Consider the following 17,427-nt stretch of genomic DNA (forward strand, 5'->3'; position numbering starts at 1 on the left):
TAAAATATGTCATTAGAGACCCAGTGTAATTAAACAATACGGTTGATACAAAGAGGTATTTGACGTATTTCTGATTCTGAAGTGTTTTGCATTTAGCTAAAGTGTGATGTTTTTCCTCATATTGCATTGCAATAGCCTGTTTAAAGTGATCATATAACAAACAACTAATCAGTACTGATACTGTATGCTAATAGATATAGGAGTGATAATAACACAGTAAATGCTTTGACTTTCTTAGATATAGCTGTGCCGTATTCTTAACAGACTGGATAGCAGCAGACAATAGAAGGCTTATTACAACCAGAAGAGACATGAGACTTTTATTTTTTAGAGACTTGAGACTTGACTTGGACTCGTGACCAAAGACTTGAGACTTGATCAAGTCTCACCCCACAAAGACTTGAGACTTGACTTGGACTCGTGACCAAAGACTTGAGACTTGACTTGGACTCGTGACCAAAGACTTGGACTCGTGACCAAAGACTTGAGACTTGACTTGGACTTGCAAAAAAAGACTTGTGAACATCTCTGCACCAAGCAGCATTAAATTAATTACATGATATTATAAAATCATCTTTTTAGAATGATCCTGTGCAATTTTTAAAGTTGAACTCATATCCCCGTATAAACCAAAAATAACAATAGCCCTTAATTAACACTAATCATTTAAAAAACCTTACATCTAATTTAGAGAGGACAACTAAAAGTGTAAGGTAACTGTTTTAAACTAATTCCACCCCATATATATCTTATTTTAACCTTATAATGTATTTACTTTAAAGAGTCCTCTCCTGCTGATATTCAGGTATGTGTCTGCTGCATATGGTATCTCTGCTTTAAAGAGTCCTTTGTCCAGGTGATTAACGATGGTTCTTTTGTCCCCCCACAGAGTGAAACTCTGCCCTTGCATTGATCTTCAGTAGACAAAGCCTTGTATGTTTGTAAATGAATATTTTTATTTACCCTCACACTGTTGATTCTATGTATTTTAAGTGTTTACAGCTTTTCTTTGTTCACAAGCCCTACAACTAAAGAGAACATCCTTAGTTATCACTATTAAAACCTAAATAAGATCTTCTTTAAATTAATATGAATACCCTCTTTGCAAACAGAGACTTCCTTGTAGTTAACAGTTTCACAAAAACTTAAAAAGAAACATCCTTAGCAAGCACAAATCATATTAAAAACTAATCTAATTTCGAGAGGACAATAACGTTTTTAGATGTCTTAGTGAGTGAAAATTAATGGCTGTTTTATTTAGATTGAGCGTATTTCTTTTTTAAAAACTAACTCCATCCCCTCGCTTCTCACCTCACAGAGAGTGTCTTAATCAACATATAGATTAACATCCCAGGCTTATCTCAACCCTCACATCAAAGGCCAACTCCAACTTGTGTGTGTGTGTGTGTGTGTGTGTGTGTGTGTGTGTGTGTGTGTGTGTGTGTGTGTGTGTGTGTGTGTGTGTGTGTGTGTGTGTGTGTGTGTGTGTGTGTGTGTGTGTGTGTGTGTGTGTGTGTGTGTGTGTGTGTGTGTGTGTGTGTGTGTGTGTGTGTGTGTGTGTGTGTGTGTGTGTGTGTGTGTGTGTGTGTGTGTGTGATAATTGTAATTAAAGGTGGGGTAGGTCATTTTGGAGAAACCAGCTCGAGTGAGCTAGAATTTGAAAGTACACAGCCGGAAAAAATCTGCCACTTCCTTACAAAGCCCCTCCTCAAACACACATGACCAATGATGGCACGAGATAAGTTTGTGCACAGATCTTCGGCTGGAGGCGTTTGAACCCGGCACAGATACTGCATTAGTTTCTTGACTGGTGCTCCGGACGGATGGCGGTAAGTTGTCACAGGCGTCTTGCTGATTAAACCCATATCGATGCGTCTCTTGGCCATTTTTCTTTTTTGAAAGGTGACTTGATGAGTGGAAATGACTGGCTTTTTATTTAGTCTGCATGGATTTCTTTTTTCACCTAATTCCACCCCCCACTATCTGCTCGCCTCATATCGTGTGACAGGAAGGGGTGGAGAAAGGGGGAGAGGCCTGGGCTGTGAGGGGGCGGGGGCTAGACAGTCTCACGCATAACTTCAAAGAGACACCTAGATTAACATCAGAGGCATATAACACACCGGTGTGAAATCACACCTGCCTGTTATAACACGTCAACCCTCACATCAAAGGACAGACATCAAAGGATAATTAGATTAGACAACAAAGGGCTGTGAGGGGACAGGGGCCAGACAGTCTCACGCATAACTTCAAAGAGACTGCCTTAATCAACACCTAGATTAACATCAGAGGCTTATAACACACCGGTGTGAAATCACACCTACCTGTTATAACACCTCAACCCTCACATCAACGGATTAGACAACAAAGGGCTGTGAGGGGGGCATTTCACACCTACATGTGATGACACCTCACCCCTCACATCAAAGGATCTCGAACAAAGGGAGGCGGGACTTAGCTCATTAGCATAATTGTACCCCTCAGGGATCTCTAACAAGGAGAGGCGGGACTTAGCTCATTTGCATAATATGGGGCGGGCCCATCTGTCACTTTTCATGCATTCTAATGTGATTGAAGCGGCATGAATAATACTACTGACGGGTATATGAAACAAAAAGAAGTGTTAGAAATCCAAATTAAGGAACACAATAAATTGTCACGGGCATTTTGTTCGAGTGCGACCTTTTCTCGCCCCCTTTTCCAGACATTTCATTATAGTCACAAAGGCCAAAAAAGTTGTATGACAAATACACAACATGCAAACCAGACGATCCCGTAGAAGGAGCCGGTCACAAGGTAGCTATACTCTTGCTTTATCCTTTATTTGACTCTAAATGGGATCATAATGTTTAATGTGTTATTGTACATGCTACAAGTTATTTAACCCTAGCTGATGCTGTGAGTAGCTTCTCATTTCTTAAACAACCATGTCGGGTGGTCGTGGAAAGGATGTTAATCAGTTTCAGAAGGGTCAAATGATTGGCCTGCATCAAGAAAGGAAAATAACAAAGGAGATTGCTGAAACTACTAAAACTGGGTTAAGAATTGTGAACGCATTATTAAAACCAAATCAATGAATCCAGATTGATCCTGTTCCAGAGTGATGGGCGCATCAGGGTAAGAACAGAGACGGATTAAGTGATGTACCTAGTGCCTACCGTAAAGCCTGTGGAGTGTACAGTGTTAGGATCTGGGGCAGCTGAAGTTGGTCAGGTCTAGGTTCAGCAACATTCATTTCCCAAAGAATGAGGTCAGCTGACTACCTGAATATACTGAATGACATTGCAGTTTTTCTTCCCTGACGGCCATCCATATTCCAAAATGACAATGCCAGGAGTGAATGAGTGCTTCAGTGAGCATGAGACATCCTTTACACATGGATTGGTCACCACAGAGTCCAGACCTCTATTGAGAATCTTTGGTGTGTGCTGGAGAAGACTTTGCGCAGCGGTGCGACTCTCCCATCAGCAATACAAGAACTTGGCGGAAAATGTATGCAACTCTGGACTGTTTGTTTGTTTTGAAAGAATGAGTGGGGATTCTATAATGACAACCGTTTTGCCTCAAATGTTTGGTGTTCTATCGTTTCCTATGTATCTTTAAAAAAATGTATTCATTACTCATTAAATATAGTGTTCGTATGTTTCTTTTATTTGTACGAAATGAAACTTTCTAACATGTTGAAAATGCTGAACGTAGAGTATTCAAAGCCCCACTCACTCAGTGAAAATAAAAGTATAAGGCATGTCTACGGTATTGAAGTGAATCTGGGTCGCTTTGGTTTTGAGCGTCAGCTAAAAGCATTGTATTGTGATGTCATATTCTCATGGATTTCTAGACATCCTCCTAACTCTTTTTTTCTCTCTTTTTGCATCCAGTGGATTCACCCCCCCCTGCTGGAGATTAGAGCAAATGCATATTTAAGACAGTTTGAGAACTTCTGTAATATGCACTGATGTTGGCCCAGCGAAGACTGTCACACAGCAGAGCAAACAGGACTGATGTTTGCTGCTGTTATGTGGAGGAGTGTTATCAACAAATAATGAAAGAAAACAATCTATGACCGGTCACGGCCCAGTGTTAAGGGTATGCATGACTCTTCGATTTATGACGCCAACCAGAAAGGCACAAATATTATGAAAAGAATATATGTTACCATGGTATTATAACATACATTATAAAACCACTTTTATTTTCTTTAGCAATCCATTGAGCATGATGATGGAAAAATATCCTCTGAATAAATTAAAGTGATATTTTCATTTTAGTTATGTGACCAAAAGAGTGTCTCTTCAAAAGTAAAAACATATTTGTTGTACTGTATATGCTAACTTCACGTTAATTATATGGCAATAATGGTGTTCCTTTAAAAGGAAAAACCTTATTTTCATACAGTAAAACATGGAATCAAATTCCAAAATGATGTTGGCAGTACTAACATATTTCTACTGTGATAGTAGCAAAAGTTATTTATATTTTTTACTCAATAGGCTATTGTATTTTCAGGATATTCTTTTGCGGAATAAATGTGTAAACTATTGAATCAACTCCAATGTTAACCATTCAATCATCATTATTAAATCCTTTTGGCATGACGGAAGTCATTTAACTAAATAGTACAACTGCCTTTTTTTAATGATAAATCAACACAATCTTTTGTTTTGTACAGTGTAGTTTCTCCTATTTCTTGCATCTATCTGACTATACAAGGTGGTATTTACGTACAGCATGGAGTCAGCTGGGCCACTAGTCCATTGTGAATCCATGCAGAGGTTCCAGAAAGCTCTGAATAGGAGAGGGAGCTCCTGGCTTACTGCTATTCTCCCCTTCAGACGAGAAGCTAATCATTGATGGTTAATTAGACACACCGTGGATCAGCAGATCTGTCGGGAGGAAAGCAGAGAGAAATCCCTCTGTCTCGCTAATGGAGTCAGTTCACACCAAACTAATTGCAGGCAAACAAGTTCATAATTGAACTGGATGAAAGCAGCTTTAAGAGCCTGGATTAGGAAACAGCCTGGGGAAAAGATTGTGTTTACTGGCAGTACTTTTAAAGCACTATGTTTGGCACGTCCACCAAATTACTTCAGGAGACTTCATATCAAACTAATACCTTACATTTATTATAGCGCTTTTCCAGATGCTCAAAGCGCTTTTACAAATACACATTACACATGCAATGGTCATGTACTGTGGACAATACCCACAGGAGCAAGTTCAGGTGAAGTGTCTTGCCCAAGGACACACCGGCTTTACAGACGCAGCAGCGGCGGGTTTCACCCCTTGATCTGATGATCATCGCACAGCGCACTGCGCCACACCGTCCATCTTCACGCCTCGAGGTCATCGAAGCGCTTTTACAAGTATACATTGGTATTATACATGTACTGTGGACAATACCCACAGGAGCAAATCCGGATGAAGTGTCTTGACACAACGGCCTGACGCAGTGGCGGCGGGAGCGGGTTTCGAACTGGAGTTCCCCAGCACCCCCCTTGATCTGATGATCAGATGCACAGACCACTGCGCCACCCGTCCCAATGCTCATTGATTTGGGTGAGCGATTTAACCCAAGTAATAGGCCTCTTAATGATGAGTCACTATTAAGAGACTCTATTCCAGTATTACATTGACATGCTTTATCAAGTTTGATTGTGTGTCCTTTCTTCTGTTTACACACAAGTAAGATGACTCATGAAACATTGTAATGTGCTTTTCATGAGATCATTCTGATTGGCATGCTATACGGATATACAGCGGGGCAAAAAAGTATTTAGTCAGCCACCAATTGTGCAAGTTCTCCCACTTAATAAGATGAGAGGCCTGTAATTTTCATCCTACACTGTAAACAATTACCAGCATTTCACAATATGTAACAGTATTATTTTACAGTGACATATTGTAATCAAGGCCCCCTGTAATATCCCAACAAATACATGTACAAAGGACTGTATCCTTGGATTTCACAGCATTTAACTATTATTTCACACTAAAATACTGCAATCAAAATCCTCTGTAATATCACATCAAATGTTGTAATATCACAACAACATTGTAAAAATACCAGGTTAAGCTCTGAATTGTAGTGGAGTAGAATTACAAAGTAGCAATGAGCTGTCACGTCAAAGCTAATAGCGGACATTACAGATGGTATCCATAAACAGACCTCAACACTTGAGATTCTTTGAATGTGTTGTGAATTAAAAATATCTGTACATTTGACAATTGTAGATAAAGTTGGTGGGCATACAGCCGAAAGCACAACAATGTGAACCTGATAGCGTCAGCTAGCATCGTAGCCAAGGCTTGCACTGTGTTAGCAACTCAACTTCCACGACAGCTCCTCACTTAAACCGCCAGTAGTAGCTCAATGTTTGCTTTAAACAACAAATCCACTATAAAGTGTACTTACAGGTTGTGACCCTACATCGGCATAATAGCCGCATCACAATTGTAACTTCTCCGACTTTCATCAGTAACTGAATTGAGCAGGAGGCTTGAAGGAATCTGTTATTACACATTGGCTTCTCACATGTCGGGGCGACTATTGCACTTTCTTATTTGTTGAGAGACTATTCACTTTTATTCATTGTATATTGGTATAATGCTTTAAACTTATTGTTTAGGTCATTTGCTTTTTCTGGGACTAGCATCGCTAAATGGAAAGCTAACACGCTAACCTTGCTAAATAATTGTGTATGATGTGTACACAGTGAATGGGGTTTGAGGTGTGTTACTATAACAAAGCTTACTCTATTTATCTGAAGAACGGAGAATTTGTTCAAAGTCCGTTGAATGTATTTAGGAAATGCTGACTTATGATTGAACTACCTGTACCAGGTGAGTGGTTCTCAGAAATTACAATCACAGAGTGAATATGTGTGAAAATAGTTTATTAAAAAAAACTTAAATGTAACTCTTTACAGAAATCATAACTTAAAATAGAATAATTGTTCAATTACATAAAACACAGTCTGACCAATAAAAGCCTCAGTACTTCCAGTTAATTACAGCTCTACTGTCCCTCAGCATCTCCCTCTTTTGTAGAGGTCAAAGGTGGAGCTGGCGGGGCAAGTCGAGGGGCGGGACTTGTAGTTGACGGGCAGCTCCTCTTGTTGGACAGGCTTCTGTCGGATGTGGTCAGAGGTCATGAAGAGGTGAAGGGAAGGCCCTTCTGCTGCCCTGTTGCCAGTGCAGGGGGGCTGCAGCACCCTGTGAGGCAGCACCTGGCTGATCAGCTGATCCTCCTGCACCTCCACACAGACCAATGAGGTGAAGAGACGCTGAGAGCGGGACACATTCACTTCTACAGACACAGGAAGAGACGGCAGACACTTAACAAGGCTTTGAAATCCAAATGTATAAAGAGCTTTTTAGAGGGGATTACTAGCAGGATTACAATGTTAGTAAAAACTCTAAAGAGCATATAGGGATAGTACTTTATTTGAGGCTTGATATTAAGTTAATCAAGGAAGTCATCAGGTTACTTTTATATTTTGATACTTAGATTTTAGGTTAGTTTTAGTTTGCTGATTACATTTTGTACAGGTAACTAGTCATTTTAATGGAATACATTTTTAAAGTAACCCTCCGACCCCTTGCACTTTAGCATGCAAGCTCAGTCATGTCCTCAGTCTGGTTGTTCAGAGACCACATTGGGGTTCCATACCTCACTGAAACCTCGTGTGTGTGTGTGTGTGTGTGTGTGTGTGTGTGTGTGTGTGTGTGTGTGTGTGTGTGTGTGTGTGTGTGTGTGTGTGTGTGTGTGTGTGTGTGTGTGTGTGTGTGTGTGTGTGTGTGTGTGTGTGTGTGTGTGTGTGTGTGTGTGTGTGTGTGTGTGTGTGTGTGTGTGTGTGTTACCTTCAGTAGCTCTGGTGTTGATCAGGACTTTAGTCCACTCCGACCTCTCTAAAGTCTCCTGAACGGCCTTCTGGGAGTTAAACTCCGCTTCCTGCAGGACAACAAACAGGTTACCATGGGAACTAAGTGATGACCTATGCATGACATACTGAGAAACTGTGTGAACCTTCAGTGACTGAAGCTCTGCCTTCAGAGCAAGAGTGGTGTTCAGCGCCGGCCTCTCCAGATAACCTGGATCCTGATTGGATACTGTAGAAGGAGGCGTCACCCGTTGTCTAGGGGCTACACCTGCAAGGAGAAGAGTTAGAAATATTGATTGATCCTTTAATTTTCATCAGCGACCAAGGATCCAGTTTGCTGTTGAGAAATACATTTTATAAACTCTATCGTTGATAATAAAAGTGTGACTTCACAGTAGGAATCCCAACACTAATAGAGGTGCAAAGACTGAAGGTCACTTCTAACATGAAGTGCACACTAAAGGAGCTAGCTAACTTCATTCTGAATATTTTGTTGAAATGTAAATGTTTTTAATAAAAAATGTCTCTGCTCTCCTTTCAGAGTTTTAAACAGATGAATAAATATTCATTACTAATCATAATGCATCATAAGCGTGCAATGATGAGAATTATCCATCGCCCGAATTGACGCCTACTGGTCGCAGCCCTACTACATTCTGACTCCATCATGACATGTCTAACAACACATGATGGAAATCTACAGGGGTACTGTAGTGGACATTTTTATGATATCCTTATATGCTTAAACCAAATGCTTCTCAAACCATTGTAAAACACCTATATCATTTCCTGAGATGTGCTGCTTTCTTCTCATACTCTACTGTGGGTTTACTCCCAAGCGCTCCAAGGCCACAGAGCTGCTTTGGCTGCTGGGTTGAGACTCACACACAGTCACACAAGAACTTCCCTACTCTGCTATCTCCCGCTCAAGGACAGGTGTCCAATAACAATGTGTGACTGTGTGAAGACAGATTTCTGAACTTCCCACCCTTTCTTGTATATAAGCTTTGCTCCCATATTGCACTGCAGACTATCCTATACTCTGAATGACCTGGGTCTATTGTTATTGTATCTCATGTATTTGAAGCTTCAAATAAATAACCAGAAAGACAACTCTGTCTGATTCACCATTTATTTGTTTTGATCACTTTGACTTGTACTCTCCACAGTGTGGGGTCTCAGATTTCCATAACAGTACTGACCGTATTCAGGAGATGAAAAGGAGGGGCAGGATCTAAAGAGACACATTTCACTGCATCGTTGACTGGAGACAAACTCCTGTGCATCAAAGGGTGAACTCTGTCTTCAGTGCCGTTTGTAAACCATTGAAGACACCGAATGCCTTTTAACCGTACTGAAGATTAAAATGTTGGTGAGGAACAGTGTTAATTTTGGCAGCTATTTTTATTTAGTCTTTAGTTTTTAGACGAAATTGGTTATTAGTTTTAGTCACATTTAGTCCTTTTTATCCTTCATAGTTTTAGTCGACGAAAACTCAAAACGATGAGCCTTGTGGAGTGTCTCTATACTCCCTGAACGCTCCGTCCCCGACAGATCTCTGTGTCCGCTGCAGCGTGTCTGTTAGGCCCCGCCCCCCGCACACAGAGAGACACAGGGAGATCGCTCTTCTGGAGTGAAGAGAGCGGAAATAATGATATTGCCACTTAGAAACGTAAGATGCATTTTGACAGACAAGACGGACACTTGGGGGGAAAATATGCTGCATTTTGAATGTCCGATAGTCCACCATTAACACCTTAGTCCCGTCTCGTCAACGAAAACTAAATATACATTTCGTCATAGTTTTTATTATCAATAATCTATTTTTAGCTCGTCATCGTCTCGTCTTAGTCATGTAAAAAAGGTCGTTGACGAACATTTGTCGTCATAGTTTTCGTTGAGGAAATCAACACTGGTGAGGAAGTCCTTGTTAATTTACTGGCCCAAACATGGATTTGTATTCCTCCATCAAGACCTTCATTTCATCTCATCATTTTGAATACATATATAACACTTGTTACTTCTCAAAACGTAAAGGATGGTTTTGACAGTTGTCTGTGCGGTGTGTTCAAATGCCTTTTGGACAAGAAGTGCTGCTTTTGAATATTTAGAGCTGGGCACCCTTTAGAGAAATTACCCCTCAGAATTCCCTGTAAGTCTCTGGTTACCTTGGTGACATCCTTTGCTCCTCCTCTGACCTCTGATTGGCTGCTGAGGTGGGGCGTGCGTCTCCACTCTGCTCGTCAAAACACACAGAATGAGTGATGTTTATAAAAAAAGAGCATTGTATTTTTATAAGAAATAACAAATTGATAAGTTTCAATATATGCAGCAAAAATCTCTCCATATGTGGAATAAAAAAGGTAATGCCTCTTGTTTGTCAACGAGGAGGATAACGTAACAGATGATAGTGATGCGACGTGATCTAGCTAACACTAACGTTGGGAGTTAAAGAAAATGTAAGCTAGTCTAGCTAAACGTTTTACTAAATAATATAGCAAAGAAATCACTTTTACACATTCACTGTACATTCGCTCTGAAAGTGAACTGCTCTGAATAACCGAACGTCTTCCAAAAGGGCTCTGTGATTAGGAACGTTCCAGTATGCGCTCCGGTGCTCGTTGTGACTATTTACAAACACACCCAAGGACTACAGGATGATGTCATCAAATACACCCCAGGACTACAGGATGATGTCATCACACACGCATCAGGACTGCAGTCAGTGCTCCAGATAGCTCCACACCAAGCACCAAGCTACAACTGCCTTGAGAAGAGCTTCACCTTGCTGCTCCACTGGGCTCAGCTAGGAGCCGCTTTGATTGGCCCACGAACTCTCTGAAGAATATAGTTAAATAAACATTGGTCGGATAAAAAAGTCTTGGTCGAGCAATTAGCAATTAGTATATTAGACGAATAAACAAAAACAATTCCATCGGGGGGGCGGGGTGTGCTCAGGGCCGCCTTAATGCACGGGCTGACCTGGGCTGAAGTTTTTTATTTCGGATGTTTTTTCAAAACATTTAAATAAACAAAGTCTTGGCTTTCAGAATATGAAACTTTTATTTCCAAAATCACACGATAAATACATTTTTGAAGCTTGTAAAGGGAAGATGACAGCTCTCACTCGCCACTCACTCCCCCTCCCTCCAGCTGACATTATGAAGGTAAGGCATATAGTACTCATAGATAACACAGCAGGGTCCGTTACAGTTTGTTTTCATCTGGTTTCAAATAAACAAAGTCTTGGCTTTCAGAATATTAAAATTGTTTCGGCAAATTCAGATAAATACAACTTTGAAGCTTCGGCATAATTACAAGCGGAGAACGGAGTAACTTGACGTCACAGCAGGCAGAACAACAGCCGGTGTTTCTCGTGAGGGTTTTCCCCGGGAAACAAACACAATACACACAAACGCAAAATTACACAAACACACACACTCGCAAGCTTCCCCGAGAAAAGTAATCCAAACGAAAATATCTTCCCTCCGTAGTATTTTGATCATTTGCTCCGCTAATCAATCAGATCGATGGATTCCAGAGATGACTCCGAAACAGTCAGTGGGCACCACTTAACAGCCAATCAGAATGAGAATATGTTTCACATGTGACTTATTCAAATTGCGAGTGATTGAGTGACAGATGAAGGTTGTTTAGGAGAAAATGTCAGAGAAGACAAAGTTTGAGAGTGGCGCTCGGGAAAGGAAATTGTTGAGGGAAAAGGAGTTTCGAGACAAGCAGCTGTTACAAAACATGCCGAAGCTTACAGGTTATTTTAAACCTGTAGGCCGGGATGAGGATGAGGAGGAAGGACAGATTTGTTCTGTACCGAGCGGCAGCGGTGCCGGCCGCGGGGCCTCGGAGCCAAGTAGGCCGTCTGGTTCTGATAGCGATGGAGTAGCGGGAGAGGAAAAACAGACAGGAGGGACATTATCTGTTGGAGGAGATGGAGAGGACGACGAGGACTCGCTACGTGGAGGGGAGCCAACGGCAACCGGACAAATACACGAGGGAGGCCCGATACGTCACTCATCTGGAGGAGAGGACCAGGCGCGCGCAGAGCAGAGTGGAGAAGTGCGATCACAGAGCCTGCCGAGGCTATAAATGACTTTCATTTGTTGTTTAAATAGGGGGCCTACAAAACAAATCAGCCCCAGGGCCTGATGGCAGGTTAAGGCGGGCCTGGGTGTACTCATTAGGTACTTCTGTTGGTTAGGAAATCCAAAGTGTGGGATCACTAGGAGCGTGTAAAGGACTCCAAGAAGGTGACATGCAAACTCTGTAGGCAGAATTATTTGTGGAGCTCAGTGCCTCCACAAATGTGCAATCATCATTGAATTTTGCCCCCCAAATGTTAACTGGTTACCGTGTTGACATCCTCTGCTCCTCTTCTGACCTCTGATTGCCCGCTGTGGCGTCTATGCGTTGGTCTTCAAAACAGACCTTAAGACACAGCATTATGTCAACACACACACACCAGGATGAAGTTATCACACACACACACACACACACACACACACACACACACACACACACACACACACACACACACACACACACACACACACACACACACACACACACACACACACACACACACACACACACACACACACACACACACACACACACACACACACACACACACACACACACACACACACACACACACACACACACACACACACACACACACACACACACACACACACACACACACACACACACACACACACACACACACACACACACACACACACACACACACACACCACTTCAGGGGACATTACATTGACTTACATGCATTTCCTGGAGACTTATCCTAACCTTAACCATAACCAACATATGCCTAACCCTAACCCTAACCCTTATCCTAACCAAGTCTTCATCCTAAAACTAATGATTCCCCTCATGGGGACCTCCAATTTGTCCCCATAAGGGAGGCGAGTCCCCACACGTGACTGTGTAAACAGATGTAGGTCCCCACAAGTATAGTAATGCTAGGCCACACACACAGACACCTACCTGTATGTTGCCCTGTCTTCCTACTTGTTTTTTGAGGCCAGGCTTGAACTGGGATTTGTCACTTTGCTGACTCGGTCTCCGGTGTGTGTGGTTGGTCTTTGGGGCGGGGCTGAGTGTGACGGACAGGTCGAGCTCAGGGCAGCGAGTCAGAGGGAAGGAGTAGGGGAGGGGTTGGGGGAGAGGGAGGGGGGAGGAGGGAGTAGAGTTGGAGGAACTCATCCTGACAGGAAACATGAAGCGAGACATTGGTTTTCATTGAAATGCTTCTTTAAAAAACATGTTTGTGATGTTAAATCTCACAACTTCATAAATAATTAATACATTTGGTCACAGACAAAATATGACATACATCATAAGACTGCAAGACACACTCCAAACATTGTATTGTATTTTCTTGGTATATAAAATGACATTGTATTACAAAGTCTCTAGTATCTCAAATTGTGTCTTTTTTTTTAAGTGCTGTGCTGCACTATATATATATATATATATATACGCTGTATTTTATTAGCTAAGCTGTTTAGCTAATAAAAGTAACTCATCATATATTAGTTGATGTATATTTTTTGTGGGGGATTTTAGCCTTTGCAGACCATTTACATGCACCACAAAACGATATATATACACACACTAAAAGGAGAGGGAAAACTGAAAGAAGCATAAAAGGCCTCTTTCAATAGGGGCAGTTGAGTAAATAGCACTTGAATAAATGTAGCTACTATCTTCTAAGTACATTTAATCAAATACAAATTAGAGGTACTTAAAGGTGACCTATCATGCTATTTTTGAACAATATATTGTAGGGCCATACCTATATAAAGTATATAAATATAGTTTTTTTTTCAAAATACCAGAAGAGGGGGAGGAAAAGAGAGGCTCCGTCCTCCGTGTTTTATTCTTACACTGAACACAAATATAAACGCAACACTTTTGTTTTTGCTCCCATTTTTCATGAGATGAACTCAAAGATCTAAAACATTTTCTATATACACAAAATAACCATTTCTCTCAAATATTGTTCACAAATCTGAAAAAATCTGTGATAGTGAGCACTTCTCCTTTGCCGAGATAATCCATCCCACCTCACAGGTGTGGCATATAAAGATGCTGATTCGACAGCATGAGTATTGCACAGGTGTGCTTTAGGCTGGCCACAATAAAAGGCCACTCTGAAACGTGCAGTTTTGCTTTATTGGGGGGGCCTGGGGGGGTCCGAAAACCAGTCAGTATCTGGTGTGAGGGGTAGGATTAGGGTTAGGGTAATGTTGTGAATCGAGTGGCCTGTGTTCGTCGTCCATAACATACGCCTGCCCATACCATAACCCCACCACCACCATGGGCCACTCGATTCACAACATTCCCCTAACCCTAACCCTTACCCTAACCCTACCCCTCACACCAGATACTGACTGGTTTTCGGACCCTCCCAATAAAGCAAACATGCACATTTCAGAGTGGCCTTTTATTGTGGCCAGCCTAAGGCACACCTGTGCAATAATCATGCTGTCTAATCAGCATCTTGTAGGTGTGTGTTGTACAGTGCGTAGATGCAGCGGACAGACAAGTCTCAGTTGGTTTGGTGTCCTCTGCTTACTTGTAATACTTGTAAATAAAACTTTTGGCCCGTAATTTATTTCCCTCATTGTAGCGACCAGAGAGGGGGGATGGTATATATCCAGTCTCTGATAGTGTTACATTATTATGAGAGTGCTCTGTTTGATTCTGAAATGGTGTGTGTGTGTGTGTGTGTGTGTGTGTGTGTGTGTGTGTGTGTGTGTGTGTGTGTGTGTGTGTGTGTGTGTGTGTGTGTGTGTGTGTGTGTGTGTGTGTGTGTGTGTGTGTGTGTGTGTGTGTGTGTGTGTGTGTCCGCATCTGTAGCCTGTTACTGTCTCATTATACCGCACTGTGAATGAATTAAAGGTAAATATATAAGTCGTCGACATGGACACATCTGTCCATCAGACAGAGGGCTGCTGAGCCTCCTGTCATCATTAATGGACGTCTCTTTAAAATGACCGCTCAGAGGAGAGGATTTCTCATTTCTCTAACCGCCTGCTGCTTCCCCTCCTCTCTCCTCGGCTCCCCTCCTCGACTCCTCCGTTCGCATCTCCTGTGGGCGGGACTAAGTCTCGAGGATAGGAGTCGAGGAGGGGAGTTAGAGAAATGAGAAAGGGCCACGGTAGATACTCAGATGTTGACAAAGTATACTGAGTTGCCACAGAAACAGGTCGATGGGAAATACCTAAGTAGAGCCAGTTAGCTTAGCAGGTGCTAGCTTTAACCTGTCAACAGTTAGAAGTGCTTTGTTGCTCGCTAGTTTCCAGAGTAACAATTGATTAACTTTAGCTGGTTAGCTTGTTAGTTTGCAAGTTAGCCAGCCGTACCTGTTAGCGCTTAAATACCATCGAGCTAGATTAGTTCTCCTGTGCAGTTTATAACTATTCCATCCTTACAGTGCTGTGGTAAATAAAACAACGCCTGTCTCTGATGTTTAGTAGTGTTACCTGGTTTAGTGCGGTCGGAAACGTTTCTCAGGAACACCAGATCCTCTACTGAAGAACAACGTCAGTCTCTCTCCGGGGAGGATTTAGCGGAACACAGTTTTACTATACGAAAGTTTCAGGACAGGAATCATTCTTATTATACATCCATGGGAATAATCCGCTACATCTTCCAATTTCCCGGGTGTGACAGTTTTCTTCTTCTTCTTCTTTTTTCTTCTTCTTAGAGATGTATTGGCGGTTGACAACCAACAATGGTGCAATACCACCACCTACTGGATTGGCGTGTGCAGGAGTAGAATGGAAAAAACCCTAATAATAATAATACGCCGCGAAATTCTCTCTTATTTTCTTTGATCTATTATGTATTATAACAGACAACATACATACAAAACACTAACTCTTGTTCACATTGTAGTAATTGCTTTTCTTGGGGTAGTCCAGCTTGAATTGGAATAAAAAAGGTGCCAGTAGCCATACTCTAAATCAGCAACTGTTTCAAGTCAATTTATTTATACAGCCCAAAAACAAGAATGTGGCTCAACGTCATATAGTATCTTATAATGCTGGTGGGTTTGTCTCTTTACTGTATATTTTAGAAAGGCTCATTGTGATGAGAAATGACTCAGGGTGCATCTGAGATTATCAATCAATCAATCAATCAATCAATCAATCAATCAATCAATCAATCAATCAATGTTTATTTATATAGCCCAATATCACAAATGTTACATTTGTCTCAGTGGTCTTCACAGTGTGTACAGAATATCAGTATGACAATACGACACCCTCTGTCCTTAGACCCTCACATCGTACAAGGAAAAACTTCCGAAGAAAACCCTCAGTTTAAAGGGAAAAATGGGAGAAACCTCAGGGAGAGCAACAGAGGAGGGATCCCTCTCCCAGGACGGACATACGTGCAATAGATGCCATGTGTACATTGAAAAGATAATACATTTGCAACATAGGTAGTCCAAATGTTTGGAAATGCATGTGTGTATAATAGGAAGATGAATCCACGAGGATATCCATCCAGGACCGATGATCCAGGACCACAGCCACGACTCGCGATCCAGGGCTCGCGATCCAGGACACAGGACCGCAGGATCATCCATGACTCCGGATCCCGGCATATATAGACACCAAAAAGAAAGACATTTGGGGAAGCTGGGTTAATCGGAACATGAGAGTACACAGGTATAGACAGAGAGAAGGAAGAAGGAAGATGTTCCCGACAAACTAAGCCTATATCAGCAAAACTAGGGGCAGAATCTAATCAGCCCTAACTATAAGCTTTATCAAAAAGGAAGGTCTTAAGCGCACTCTTAAAAACGGATAGGGTGTCTGCCGCCCGAACACAAACAGGAAGCTGATTCCACAAATGTGGAGCTTGATAAGAAAAGGCTCTGGCTCCCATTGTACTTTTAGAGATTCTAGGAACAACCAACAACCCTGCATTCTTGGAACGCAATGCCCTAGTAGGACAGTAGGGTGTAATGAGTTATTTAAGGTAAGATGGCACCTGCCCATTAAGGGCTTTGTAGGCGAGAAGAAGAATTTTAAATTCTATCCTGTGTTCTATAGGGAGCCAGTGTAAGGCAGCCAGAACAGGAGTAATGTGGTCCCTTTTCCTAACTCTGGTTAGTACACATGCTGCAGCATTTTGAATCAGCTGAAGCGACTTGACTGACTTCTTGGTACTCCCTGATAATAAAGAGTTACAATAATCCAGCCTAGAAGTAACAAATGCATGGACTAGTTTCTCTGCATCGTTTTGAGCCAAGATATGCCTGATTTTTGCAATGTTACGTAGATGGAAGTAGGCGGTCCTTGAAATTGATTTTATGTGGGCGTTAAAGGATAAATCCTAATCAAATATAACACCAAGATTCCTTATAGTCTCACTGGAGGCCAAATTAATGCCATCCATAGTTAGTATATCTTTAGATAATTTGTTTCGTAGATTCTTCGGGCCAAGTACAATAACTTCAGTTTTGGTCGTGTTTAACATCAAAAAGTTT

General features: G+C 41.7%; 1 protein-coding gene across 1 annotated transcript; it reads right to left on the reverse strand.

Moving 5' to 3' along the window:
• Nucleotides 1-6,876: 6,876 nt before the first annotated feature.
• On the reverse strand, nt 6,877-15,647 carry ppp1r35 (protein phosphatase 1, regulatory subunit 35). Its single transcript, XM_034101161.2, has 7 exons — nt 15,410-15,647; nt 12,906-13,125; nt 12,247-12,323; nt 10,049-10,116; nt 8,027-8,148; nt 7,861-7,951; nt 6,877-7,306 (listed from the first exon to the last, which is right to left on the reverse strand). Exons 2-7 carry the CDS (start codon nt 13,122-13,124, stop codon nt 7,026-7,028), a joined length of 858 nt encoding a protein of 285 aa, XP_033957052.1. The 5' UTR covers nt 13,125; nt 15,410-15,647; the 3' UTR covers nt 6,877-7,025.
• Between the last annotated feature and the right edge of the window lie 1,780 nt (nt 15,648-17,427).

This window comes from Pseudochaenichthys georgianus, chromosome 15 (genome assembly GCF_902827115.2).
Source record: "Pseudochaenichthys georgianus chromosome 15, fPseGeo1.2, whole genome shotgun sequence".
NCBI lineage: Eukaryota > Metazoa > Chordata > Actinopteri > Perciformes > Channichthyidae > Pseudochaenichthys > Pseudochaenichthys georgianus.

Excerpts from the sequence above, each read along its gene's own strand:
- ppp1r35 (XM_034101161.2), bottom strand. The coding sequence starts at position 13,124 with ATGAGTTCCTCCAACTCTACTCCCTCCTCCCCCCTCCCTCTCCCCCAA. Across the intron at positions 12,324-12,905 it reads GAAGACAGGGCAACATACAG|GTCTGTTTTGAAGACCAACG; the intron begins GTAGGTGTCTGT and ends CTGTGTCTTAAG. Across the intron at positions 7,307-7,860 it reads CAACACCAGAGCTACTGAAG|AAGTGAATGTGTCCCGCTCT; the intron begins GTAACACACACA and ends CTGTGTCTGTAG.